Source organism: Somniosus microcephalus, chromosome 2 (assembly GCF_052327205.1).
Source record: "Somniosus microcephalus isolate GS21.2 chromosome 2, FLI_Smic_1.0, whole genome shotgun sequence".
NCBI classification, from domain to species: Eukaryota; Metazoa; Chordata; class Chondrichthyes; order Squaliformes; family Somniosidae; genus Somniosus; species Somniosus microcephalus.
The window spans coordinates 47,758,667-47,772,176 of NC_140988.1; the positions used below are offsets into that span (position 1 = coordinate 47,758,667).

Consider the following 13,510-nt stretch of genomic DNA (forward strand, 5'->3'; position numbering starts at 1 on the left):
TTTAGTGAGGGCAAAAGCCACACGAGGCATGAGTCAGAGTACCTGAAGTGCCTAGTTGCAGAGGCCAAGAACAATGAAATGAGGGTGTGGGAGAAGAACGCTCGCATCATACAAGAATTAAAAGAGCAGGAGGAGGAGGTTAGGGAAGTAAAGGCAGCATATAAGCTGGCCTGCGAGCAAGGGTTTGAGGAAGCAGATCATGGCCCCTGTAGAGCAGAGATAGAAAACCTGAGTATGGCTTTAAAAAGAGCAAAGGGGATGATATGTCTGATCAGACTGAAGGCAGGTCAGCCGGATTTTACTGGCAACCCAATTAAAACAGTCCCACAGGCAACACCCAGGCAAAGGTTGGTCAGGGAGTCAGAGGTCCCACGACCGCCACCCATGGCTCCGAGCTTTTGGGAGCTCTGGCAGCAAAGTGGGGTGGAGGATGGGAAGGTAGAGGAAGCACAGCAGGCCCCGCTAGGTAGGCCGGGACCAGGACCAGTGTACCCACTCCGACAACGGATACACGGTACACCAGCTGATGAAGATGACCCAGGGGATATCCAGAATCAGTTTCTGGTGCCGTATGGCACCCACCAGCTCAGGGACATGGTTAGCCACGTCCCCAAGCTCACTAAAAGGGAGACCCCTCTCTGCCCTTCAGGGAGATAGAGCAAGCAGCTTGTGTAAATGACTGCGATGAGGCAGAGCAAGCAAAAATGCTGCTGTTTTCCCTCGCAGGTGATCTCCTCCAGTCTCTATCTGGTGAGTGCAAGAGGGGGCAGAGGGATTATGAGGGTCTCAAGAATGAGGTATTGGAGGCCATGGGACTCAATGATGGTAGCCCATTTGCTCGGGTGGAAAGAACAGTGCAGCTCCCAGGGGAGTCCCCGCAGGCGTTCGCAGACAGGTTGTGGCCAGTCTACTGGAGCGCATGCCCGGGAATGCCAGGGCGGGCAGCACTGGACCCAGTCCAATTGACTCACTGGCTCTGGTGTCTCATGACAAACAGCCTAACCCAGATCCAAGCCCAGGTCATGGCTTGGTTTGACCCCCGAAACCCCCAGACCACTGAAGAAGCAGTGATCCACCGGCTCATGGTAGCCTTCAGGAACATGAGGGGTATCGAGGCTCCCCAACCCAAGGGAAGAGCCCATGAGGTTAAACCTGGGAGCCAGAGTAAGAAAGAGTGGCACCAGGAGGGGAACTGGCCCTCCCAGGCTAGGTTAAATTGCTATGGGTGTGGGAAAGATGGTCACTGGAGAAAAGACTGTAAAAATCCTTGGTAGGACAAGGGAAAGGATCCCACAGCCCCAGCCCAAAAGGCAGGGCCAGACCTCCCTCCCGCAGCAATTGAGTCATTTTTACAGTCCCTACGGTCTCTTCTGACCAACCAGGGAAAAATAGCAGCCACCACCGGTGCTTTGACTCCGTCTGTCCCACCTCACTCCCAGCAATGACTAGTGTAAGAAATCACACAACACCAGGTTATAGTCCAACAGCTTTATTTGAAATCACAAGCAAATCGAGCAGAAACTGATAGCCAAGTTCCGCACCCATGAGGACGGCCTTAACCGAGATCTTGGGTTCATGTCACGCTACATGTAACCCCACCTGATGCAGGGTCATCCAGACTCGAGTCGACATTGGCTTGTTCTCTCTACACAGATGCGGCTGGACCTGCTGTGATTTCCAGCCAAAAAAAATGTTTTTTGTCTGTTTTTTTGTTTTTCATACAGACCCCAGCATCTGCAATATTTGACCCCTTGTGACCCCACCTCATTGTTCTTTGATGTAATGTTTCCCTGACTGACCTGTTTGGACACCATTCACACCTTTGACTGCTGTGATTATCTCTCTGCCGAGGTGTGATAAATGGCAGTTGGAAAGGTTACCTGTAAACATCTGACATGATTCTCTGACTATATAAGCTGTGTCTTTATGCATTTCTCCACTTCACCTGAAGAAGGAGCAGCGCTCCGAAAGCTTGTGATTTCAAATAAAGCTGTTGGACTATAAACTGGTGTTGTGTGATTTCTTACATTTGTCCACCCCAGTCCAACTCCGGCATCTCCACACCATGGCTAGCAATGACTAGAGCCAGTGCAGCCTGTTGGCCTGTGTCCCCGCAAAAATGCTGAGGGGAGCAGGCCCTATGTTGAGATGGGGGAGGAGATGGTGCAGGGGAGATATTCGGTGGAGACTGGAGCCTCCAGCACGGTGGTCCACTCAGAGGACCTGACCCATTCACCCCGGTCTAACAAGGTCCCATTTAGCTTAATGAGACCCACAGGGAAACAGGCAACGGGAGTGAACCTGAGAATAGTAATCCCCAGACCACAGCAGGTCCAAGTTCACAGGAAGGCACTGTGGCTTGTGTGAGGGGAGGAGCCATTCATGATTTTGAACAGGATTACTGGCAGGCAGCCAGTTATATCAAACAATGCGGTGTGGCGGTACCACTGGTTGTCCCTTACATTGAGACACATAATTCCCTTTAACTTACCTTTTGGGGCCGTTGCCCTTTTAACTTACCTGTTGGGGCCATTGCCCCTTTAACGCGTGCCCTAGCATGCTGACGTCACGTCACGTACGACGTGATGTGCGTGCGCCGGCACAGCCCGGCCTAGCGTCTTCGGCCTCAACGGCCAGCCGACGGGAACGACGCACAGCCAGCCGACGGCAGCGACGCAATCTTCCGCTCCCGCGGCAAGCACCGGCACAGCCCGGCATCCCGACTTCGGCCTCAACGGCCAACGACGCGCATCACGTGACGCCCTAAGTGCGGGAAATGCGAGCAACGTGATGATGTCACAACACAAACGCGATGACGTCATCACGCTCCCCACAGGACTGCGAACTCAGTCCTCGTGGAGTCCCCGCTGGGACAAGACCTACACCACGGTGCTCCTACAGTCAGCCATCTTACCTGCTATCTTACCTGCTGTAATTCGCCTGTTCCTGTAAATAAACAACTTGTTTATAGCTCGTCGAAGTCAAGCTCTCTTATTTAGTGGCGATCTACACGAACCGCTACATTGGTGACCCAACGACGTGAGTACGGGAGCTCATCAATTACAACGCTACAATTGGTGAACCCGTATCCGTGAACGATTTTCACGGTAGCAACGCGCGCCTGAACCTCGTCTTCACTCAAGACGACCAACGCACAACCGACGAACAACCACGGAACAGCAACCGCCTAACACCGATTCCACCAAAAGCGACCCCGTCTTTGCGAATGTCTTCGCAAAGGAAGCGCAGCTTGGAGGTGAGCCCGTTTTTCACAAAGAATCTCACAGAGGTAGAGCACGACCAACGGCAACTGTCATCCACCAGCACTACAATTGGTGGGTTTGTGAACGTCTTTCACAAACGAAGCACGCTATGTAAGCATCAGCCGTTCTGCTGTCACTACCGTAATCCAGGGAGCCACGGTCTCCCTCGTGCTTTATGCAGGTAGAAGCCCTGTTCACCGAGAACATCGATGCGGCACAGACCACGCACGTGCTCACGGTCTCCGTATTCGACTCTTCTACCGCCACACGGATCGTCCACCTCTACGTCCAAAGCAACAGCAAGTATACATCTCTCCAAGCGCGGGGTACAGCATGTTCGGGCCCACAAGATTGGAGCGCGCCCCGCGGGGATACCACGAGGACTCACCCCCGCAAAACACGAGGACGCACTCCTCGCGCACGAGGACCCATCCCTCGTGAACCACGAGAACCCATCCCTCGTGAACACCGATGACTCCTTCTCCGCCGACGACGCACCAGCCCTTCAGCTTGCTGGTTGTGTTACCTACTACACGATTCGGCGTGAACAAAAGCGTGCCGCCCTCCCGGCTGTTTTCTCCTAAATCTACAACTGTTACAAGTGTTGCCGCCCTCCAGGCAGAGTTAACCCCTCCTGAAAGCAACAACAACCTGGACCGTTGCCGCCCTTTCTCCAGTTTTCCCTTTAACAAACGCAAATGTCGACTAAAGCTGCACAGATCGAGGACGGGTCCAACGGGCATCCTGCGGCCACGATCAGCCATGTGAAAGTTGCTAGCCTCACCGATCACTGATCAACGCAGCAACTCTTTACCCTCCGTTGTGTTCACGTCGTAGCACTATGGCACGCACCGTTCCGTGCGTTCCAGCCTCCCGAAAGTTTCGCTCACCAGCCAACGGAGACATCGCCCGCGTCCGCCCAACCTGCCCATCACTCTGACAAGACCTGCTGTTTCGCACGTCTCCACGGTCCTTCGCCTGACGGATACGTTTTATTCGCCACGACGTGTGTAAGGGTCCGCTCACGAGCAGCATCTTCATACCTCGCCTACCAAGCCGAGACAGCACGACCGCCGAGACCACCAGCTCGTCAGACCATCTCATCCTTGGACTTTCGTTAAAGCGAATTCTGGGGGGGCCTATGTGGCAGTACCACTGGTTGTCCCTTACATTGAGACACATAATTCCCTTTAACTTACCTTTTGGGGCCGTTGCCCTTTTAACTTACCTGTTGGGGCCATTGCCCCTTTAAGGCATGCCCTAGCAGGCTGACGTCACGTCACGTACGATGTGATGTGCGTGTGCCGGCACAGCCCGGTCTCGCGTCTTCGGCCTCAACGGCCAGCCGACGGGGGCGACGCACAGCCAGCCGATGGCAGCGACGCAATCTTCCGCTCCCGCGGCAAGCACCGGCACAGCCCGGCATCCCGACTTTGGCCTCAACGGCCAACAACGTGCATCACGTGACGCCCTAAGCGCGGGAAACGCGAGCAACGCGAGCAACGTGATGACGTCACAACACAAACGCGATGACGTCATCACGCTCCCCACAGGACTGCGAACTCAGTCCTTGTGGAGTCCCCGCTGGGACAAGACCTACACCACGGTGCTCCTACAGTCAGCCATCTTACCTGCTATCTTACCTGCTGTAATTCGCCTGTTCCTGTAAATAAACAACTTGTTTATAGTTCGTCGAAGTCAAGCTCTCTTATTTAGTGGTGATCTACACGAACCGCTACAGCGGTTTGTTTAAGCAGGGGACAGGGGAACAGGCAGCTGGGATTGTAAAAGCGCCCCAGCACTTGGCCCAAGCAATTCCCCCTCTCTTGTGGGACTCTGGGGAGGAGCCTGAGCCAGGTTTTAGACCTGAAGGGGAAGGCTCTCTGCCACTGGCAGCTGGTGGCAAGGGATTGCCTGTCCCCAGCCCAGGTTTGGGAAGGGAGGGACCCGAAGGAGGAGGTCCCCAGCCAGCAGGGAGTGTGACCCGAGCTAAGGGTCTGCTCGCCAGGGTAGCCCCACCGGCGACACTCTCTTCGGGTACCCCAGCCCAAGAAAGTATGGTCACCCACTTTCCAGTGGAGTAGGGCGGTCTCCCGAGTCAGGGAGAGGCCAAAAGACAGAGGTTCCCAACCAGTAGCCATAAGCTGCGAGGGACCAGAAGCTGGAATCAGTCCAGCCATGCCACAGGGAGCAGCCTGTGGCAGCCCAACCAGGGATTAGGCTGGCCGCCCGGAGACGGGCGGCATTTGTATATAGCTTTGTTAAGGTAGAACGGGTTAATTTTGTTTTTTAAGGTAGAATGTGTATTAAGGTAGAACGTATATTAAGGTAGAATGTGTTAATTTTGTTTTATATTGCAATTAATATTAGTGTATAAGTTTTGAGTGTGGTACGGTTCCGGAATTGTATTGTGGATCAAGGTCGCGGGACCTGATTACACTTCCCCAAAGCCAGGGGACCTGGTGAGATGTTTTTCTTTGTCTTTTTCAGAGTTCCGGAAAGTACAGGGGACCAACGAGTCGTGGGATTTGAGAGAGGAAGCACCCCTAGTCCATGAAGGAAGGGGTCTGCAGGAAACAGATGCCCACAACGTTTAAAACAGCTGCTGGAAATACAATTCAAGACTAAGAATTTACAGAACTGGTTAATTATTTCACTGCTTGTTTGGAGTTAAAGGAAGCTCATTTGTCTTCCATCAGTTTTTAGCAGACATTTTGGCTGGATGACAATCCCTTTAAAGAAAATTATGTTACAAGCGGTGCAATGGCGTAGGACCCCTCCATGCTTGACTTATTGTGAATATAAGTGGTGCAGGGGCGTAGGACCCCTCCATGCTTTGATTATTTAATTAATTGTTGGTTTTCTGTCAATAGATGCCTGCCGTACTACGATTCTCTCTGGGCAGGGGAGATGGAGGTGTCGGGGGATCAAAGAGAGATTTAGTTAAGTATAAGGGAAGGTTGTTTGTGGGGGGCTCAGAAATTATTGCTCACTTTTGGCAAGGATACTACAAGCAAGTTTTAGTATCTGATGGGGGACTGTAAGGTTTCGCAATAATTTACAGCTCTGAAGATTAATTTTTGATTAAAGAATCCCTGGGTGATTTACCTTTAAGAAAAAATCCAGGAATCAAAATGGCCATCAGACCGCATGGCAGAAGACAAAGGACTTGAAAGAGCAGCCTGGGTCTGTGGAAAAAGGTTCCAATCTGCCATCAAAGGGGAGTTCTCACCTCCCTGCATAGACAATTGATGTGTTTACAGAAACTGCTACACAAAGGAGTAACCACTTGAGACTGCAGTTTCAGTTGACCACAGGACAATGGCTTTGTTTACACTAGCCTCCAAGCTGTTTACATAGTAAACACAGAAAGACATGTTTTTTTAAACCAGGACAGCTCCATTCAAAACCCATGAATGGAAGCACATTCAAAGCCAATCACAGACAATTTGAAGAGACATTTAAACTGAGAAAAGGAACAGTTTAAAATAAATGGGTGATTCATCCAAACCCATTACTGGACAATAGGGCAGTTGGATCCCTTTTGTTTTAGCCCAGAAACATCCGGATCTGGGCGGGCCCCAAAAGGGGGTATAAAAGATAGCTTCCCAGAAGCTCTCTCTCTCTCTGGCCTCGCCTCCGTGTGCCTCTACAGCATGGGAGCCTGCCTGAGGAGGTAGAACACCAGCAGTCTACTTTTAAAACACTGGGGTGTTTCTTACTTCAGGGCAGTGAAGATCTAAGTTCACAGGGCACGGAGCAGGCATTTCCAGTGGTGAGCGTATATTTTTCTGGCCTTCGACAAGGCAACTTAGGATAGGTATAGGGGTGGGAATTAAAGGGAATTTTGTTAAGAACTGTGATTTTAGTCAATCTTCCCTCATTGTGTCCGTTTCTCCTCCCCTATTTAAGCAAGACAGTGTAGCACTTAGCAGAGAAGTGCTATAGTGAACATTGAATTCGGTATTTAAAACTGTATTAAAAAGGAGTAGCTGTTTTAAAGTACTGTATGTAAAATAGTATTAAAAGGGGTGTTGCATCAAGCTGTAGAGCTGTGGTGAACGCTGTGTAGTTATTTTTTAAAGTCTATATTAAAGTACTGTATTTAAAATAAGGTACTGGGCAGGGAGCCCTCTAGTGGGCACTAAGTGTACTGCATTTAAGCAAAAGTGTTGTACCAGGCATAAGAGCTATATCGATTATTTTAAGTTGTTTCTTTCTTTTGTTTTCAATAAATACTGGTCACTTTTGCACCCAAACCATGAGTCACATTGTTTTCTGTCTACATTGCTACCGAATAAGTCCGGCGTTCAGAACTCAGGAATAGGGGAGCGCTTCAAAACCGCAAGGGGGTCCCTGGAGCAGCTCAGAGGCTTCTGGCTGGCCAGAGACAAATAACCCCAACCCCGCTAGCGTGTGCTAATTCCTTACAAATGTGAGCATAGAGAGATAGGTAATGGGTAAGGGTGCATGGATGTCAGTGTCAAGTGGGATGAGGAGGAAGAGATTGCTAAAGCTGAGTGCTGGTGAGGAAAGGTAATGGGGGTCAGATTGAGGGTGATGGGAAATTCATACTCACTTTTCCAGTGCGCTGAAGGTCATGAAATCTTTTCCGGCACTGAATCCAGGTTCGTCGTGTCACTCCCAAGGAGTTGCCCTCCTCAGCCACCTGCATCCACACTGCCTTAGTCTGCTTCGGAGGCCTCTTCCTCCCTGAGGAAGGGAAGATCACCTCCCTGTTGGCCCTAGCCCCATCCACCAATGCCTGCAGGGCCGCCTCGTCGAAACGAGGAGCTGATCTGGGCCTCCCGCTTGTCATCTTTCCTGCAGGTCCCTCTTACACCAAATGGAGAAAGCTTGGAAGCCTGCAGAAGAAGCAAGGCTTGCTGTTGACCTTAAATGCAGCAGCAATGATGACATCATCGGAGGTGACTTTCAGTCATGAAAAACCCATTTGCCAAGGGTTCCCACACGTTGGAAATCAATTGGACAATTAAGTTAAAATTGCATCAATCTCCCACATCCATTTAGATTCGGGTGGATAACACGAAATGCGGATAACACGAAACCATCCCGCACCTGAGTTAAAAAATCCTGCCCAGGTAACCAAAGCTGGGAACTGAATGTTCCAGGGTACTCAACATTTAGGAAGGACAGACAAAAAGGAAAAGGAGGTGGCATAGCGTTGTTAATAAGGGATGAGATCGGTACGGTAGAGATAAAAGATCTTGGCTTGGCAGATGTAGAACTGGAATCAGTTTGGGTGGAGCTAAGAAACAGCAAAGGATGGAAAACATTGGTGGGAGTTGTGTATAGGCCACCAAACAGTAATGTAGGGCACAGCATCAATCAAGAGATTAGAAGAGCATGTAACAAGGGCAATACGGTAATCATGGGGGACTTTAATCTACATATTAACTGGGCAAATCAAATTACCACTAATGATGTGGAGGACGAATTCTTGGAATGCATGCGAGATGGTTTCCTGGATCAGTATGTGGAGGAACCAACCAGGGAACAGGCTATTCTGGATCTAGTACTGTGTAATGAGAAAGGGCTAATCAATAATCTTGTGGTAAAGGAGCCTTTAGGGACAAGTGATCATAATATGATTGAATTTTACATTAAGTTTGAGAGTATTTTGTCCAATCTGAAATTAAGGTCTTCAATCTAAACAGAGGAAACTACAAGGGTATGAGGGACAAGTTGGTCATGGTAGATTGGGAAACTACACTAAAAGGTATAAAGGTGGAAATACAATGGCTAACATTCAAGGAAATAATGCATAATTTGCAACAAACATATATTCCTCTAGGGCATAAAAACCCAAAAGGAAAAGTGAGCCAACCATGGCTAACAAAAGAAATTAAAGCTAGTATTAAGTCAAAGGAGGAAGCTTATAAAGTTGCCAGAAAAAGCGGTCAGCCTGAGGATTGGGATCTTTTTAGAAATCAGCAAAGGGGCCCAGGAAATTGATAAAGAAAGGGGAAATGGAATATGAGCACAAACTAGCGAAAAATATAAAAATGGATTGTAAAAGCTTCTATAGGTAAGTGAAAAGGAAAAGACTGGCGAAGGTAAATGTAGGTCCTTTACAGTCAGATACAGGAGAATTTATAATGGGGAATGAGGAAATGGTGGAGAAATTAAATAAATACTTTGTTTCTATCTTCATGAAGGAAGACAAAAAACCTTCCAGAAATACGAGAAAACCAAGGGTGTGACGAGAATGAGGAACTTAAAGAAATTATTATTATTACAAAACAGTACTAGCAAAATTAATGGGACTAAAAGTCGATAAATCCCAAGGACCGGATGACCTACATCCTAGGGTTTTGAAAGAGGTGGCCATTGGAATAGTGGACGCATTGGTTGTCATCTTCCAAAATTCTATAGATTCTGGAACGGTTCCTGCAGATTGGAGGATAGCAAATGTAACCCTGTTATTTAAGAAAGGAGGGAGAGAGAAAATGGGGAACTACAGACCTGTTAGCCTCACATCAGTAGTTATGAAAATGCTGGAATCTATTATAAAGGATGCAATAACTGGGCACTTAGAAACTAATAGTAAGATTGGGCAGAGTCAACATGGATTTATGAAAGGGAAATCCTGTTTGACAAACCTATTGGAGTTCTTTGAGGATGTAACTAGTGGAGTAGACAAAGGGGAACCGGTAGATGTGATGAATCTGGATTTTCAGAAGGCCTTTGATAAGGTCCCACACAAGAGGCTGGTGAACAAAATGAGAGCACATGGAATTGGGGGTAATATACCAGCATGGATTGAGAATTGGTTAACAGACAGAAAACAAAGAGTAGGGATAAAAGGGTCTTTTTCAGGATGGCAGGCTGTGACTAGTGGGTACCACAAGGATCGGTGCTTGGGCCCTAGCTATTCACAATCTATATCAATGATTTGGATGAGGTGACTAAATGTAACATTTCCAAATTTTCTGCTGATACAAAGCTAGGTGGCAGTGTCAGTTCCAAAGAGGATGTGAAGAGGCTTCAAGGGGATCTCAACAGGTTCACTGAGTGGGTGAGAACTTGGCAGATGGAATATAATGTGGAGAAATGTGAAGTTATCCACTTTGGTAGAAAAAACAGAAAGGCAGAGTATTTCCTAAATGGTGAAAGATTGGGGAATGCAGATGCTCAAAAGGACCTGGGTGTCCTTGTACATGAGTCACTGAAAGTGAATGTGCAGGTGCAGCAAGCCATTAGGAAGGCAAATGGTATGCTGGCCTTCATTGCAAGAGGATTTGAATACAGGAGTAAAGAAGTCTTACTCCAATTATATAGGGCCTTGGTGAGACCACACCTGGAGTACTGATTACAATTTTGGTCTCCTTACCTAAGGAAGGATATACTTGCCATAGAGGGAGTGCAACGAAAGTCGTATGAGAAGAGATTGAGTAAACTAGGCCTGTATTCTCTTGAATTCAGAAGAATGAGAGGGGATCTCATTGAAGCATACAACATTATTACAGGGCTTGATAGGATGGATGTTAGGAGAATGTTCCCCTTGGCTGGGGAGTCTAGAACCAGGGGCCACAGCCTCAAGATAAAGGGTAGGCCATTCAGGACTGAGGTGAGAAGAAATGTCTTCACACAGAGGGTGGTGAATCTTTGGAATTCTCTACCCCAGAGGGCTGTGGAGGCTCAGTCATTGGGTATATTCAAAACAGAAGTCGATAGATTTCTGACTAGTAAGGGCATCAAGGGGTAGGGCCGGTGAATGGAGTTGAGGCAGAAGATCAGCTATGATCTCATTGAATGGTGGAGCAGGCTCGAATGGCCTACTCCTGCTCCTATTTCTTATGTTCTTATGTTCTTATGTCTGACATCCATTCCATGTAAAATAATGTAATTGATTATCAGGTGTATACTTGAGAATCATCTGAATGACAGAAACCTAGTCAAGCCAACATGAATTCAGAAGGAGAAGATGTTGCTTAACCAACCTCCTTAACTTTGATTAATTAACCACTCCAAATGGACTATGATAAGTCCTATAATGTGGTATACCTTGGGGGTGATTTTCATTCAGAAGTCAGGAAGGAGGCGGGACTACAACTTTCAGGGTTGTAGTCCCGCCTCCATCGCGATGCGGCCAATCCACGCGATTTTAACTTGATTGACCTTGTCAGGGAGACTGGGGAATGGGGGTTGGGGAGAGAGGGTGAATGGGTATGGGAATTTGGGGTGTTAGACTGGGGATTGGGGCTCAAGTGGGGGGAAGAGGGGAAATGGGGTGGGCATCGGAACCAGTATTTTCAGACGTCACATGACTAGGCGTCATGTCAGATGTCACATGATCAATCTTCCAAGATTATCTCCAATCAGAGTCGGCAACACTAACTCCGCCTCAGGAATTATATATTGGCCTCGGAAGGGGTACATCGAAGATTCAGTAGAATTATAATGGGGCTTAAAGTGATAAAGTATGAGGACAAGTTGCATAAAAGCTGCCTGTATTCCCTTGAGAAGGTTAAGGAGTTATCTAATTGAGGTTTTAAAATGATAAAGGGATTTGATAAGTCTCTCAATGTCTCTTAATCTCTCCTGCTTTCTATCCTATTACTGACCTTCCCTTTTGTTCTTTCATCCACTCCCCCTTTTCCCAGCCCCCAAACTTGCTTTCCATTTCCTGCTTTTTTTCCAGATCTGACGAAAGGTCATCGACCTGAAACGTTAACTCTGTTTCTCTCTCCACCGATGCTGCCTGGCCTGCTGAGTTTTTCCAGCGTTTCCTGTTGTTATTTCGGATTTCCAGCATCCGCAGTATTTTGCTATCGTATAAGGGATTTGACAGGGTGGATAAAGACAAACAACCTCCTCTGGTGAGGGAATTCAGAACAAGGGGTACAATCTTAAAATTAGAGCTTTTTCACTCAAAGGGTAAGGGAAATCTGGAACTCTCATCCCCAAAAGTCTGTGGCTGCTGAGTCAATTGAAATTTTCAAGGCTGAGATCGATAGATTTTTGTTACATAAAGCTATCAAGGGATATGGAGTTGAGGTACAGATCAGCCATGATCTGACTGAATGATGGAACAGGCTCAAGGGGCTGAATGGACTACTCTTGCTCCTATAAAGACTGGATAGACTCGGGCGTTTCAGCTTGAAAAGGAGGCATTTGGGAAGTGATCTTATGGAAGGTTGTTAAGGGTACTGGAAAGGTTAACTTGGAATATTGCTTTAAATTAAACTATAAGTAGCTCTAACATGGTGACTTCCTGGGACTGTCTAACTTATAGAGTGTGCTGAATGAAGGCAGGAATCAATTTAATTGCACAACCCTCTATGCATTTTGCAACACCACAGGTCCACAATGCCACAGTGCAGTCCCAGTTCCGCATTAACTGCTGGAATGTTTTCTTGGGAGAATGGTTGGACTACTAGCTGATAAAAATTATTTATTTTCAATATCATAGTATATGTTGGGTGATACTGTCTGGTCTGATTGAGGAAGGCTATTCTTGGCTCTTGTTCGTGTCAGATTCTCAGTTCCTTAATTTTTTTAATGCTTGTTATTGTTCTATCCTTCTAACTTACCTGCTCACATAGCAGCTGGACTGTGAGGAGATCTCCACTAAGAACAGCTAAATGCAACGGGGTCTGGAAAAAAAACACACACATAGCAGTTTTATTTACCTGACTAGTAAGCTAAGACAATTTGCTCCTCTTGAATTTTTTTTACTGTTTTAGACCAAGTCTTTTTTGCCAACCCATGTAGTTTTTCTATGGCAGACCCACCCACCCACTGAACCAGGCTTTTTTGAATCCTGTACGGTCTGCAGCATTGCCTTGCATTGACCCGCTCTGATAACTGCCATAGAATTCCTTGTTTACAGGGATGCAAATCTCAGTACAGTATTTTGACACTTTCAATGTTGGCATCCTACATACCTCATACACATCACTTTAGCCAAGCAACAGAATTTCTGTTTAAGCGCCTACTATGCAGGTAATGTATCACTACGCTTAAGTGCCTAACAAAGTTTTCAATTTCGTATTAATTTTCAGCTTTCCTGACACACATTATAACTGTGGTTAGTGCGGCTGCAGCGCAACACCTCTGCCACACTGCTCAAAGGAACCATTGCCAAGATGGATTTCTTCAAGATAAAGTTTTAAATTAACTGGCTAGAACCAGGACCTTTCTTGTGCTGCCACTTACAATTAGCTGTCCTTATTCCCCATCATGCCAGATAAAAATTCATGCAGATGAAGGCTAATTTTCTT

General features: G+C 47.4%; 1 protein-coding gene across 1 annotated transcript in view; it reads right to left on the bottom strand.

Annotated features, from left to right (window-relative positions):
* The window catches only part of LOC147122704 (uncharacterized), a 204,719-nt gene that overhangs the window by 84,337 nt on the left and 106,872 nt on the right, over positions 1-13,510 (bottom strand). Inside the window, 1 exon segment of the mRNA XM_086009485.1 lies at positions 12,821-12,883. Within this exon segment, the coding sequence (XP_085865611.1) occupies positions 12,821-12,883 (63 nt within the window).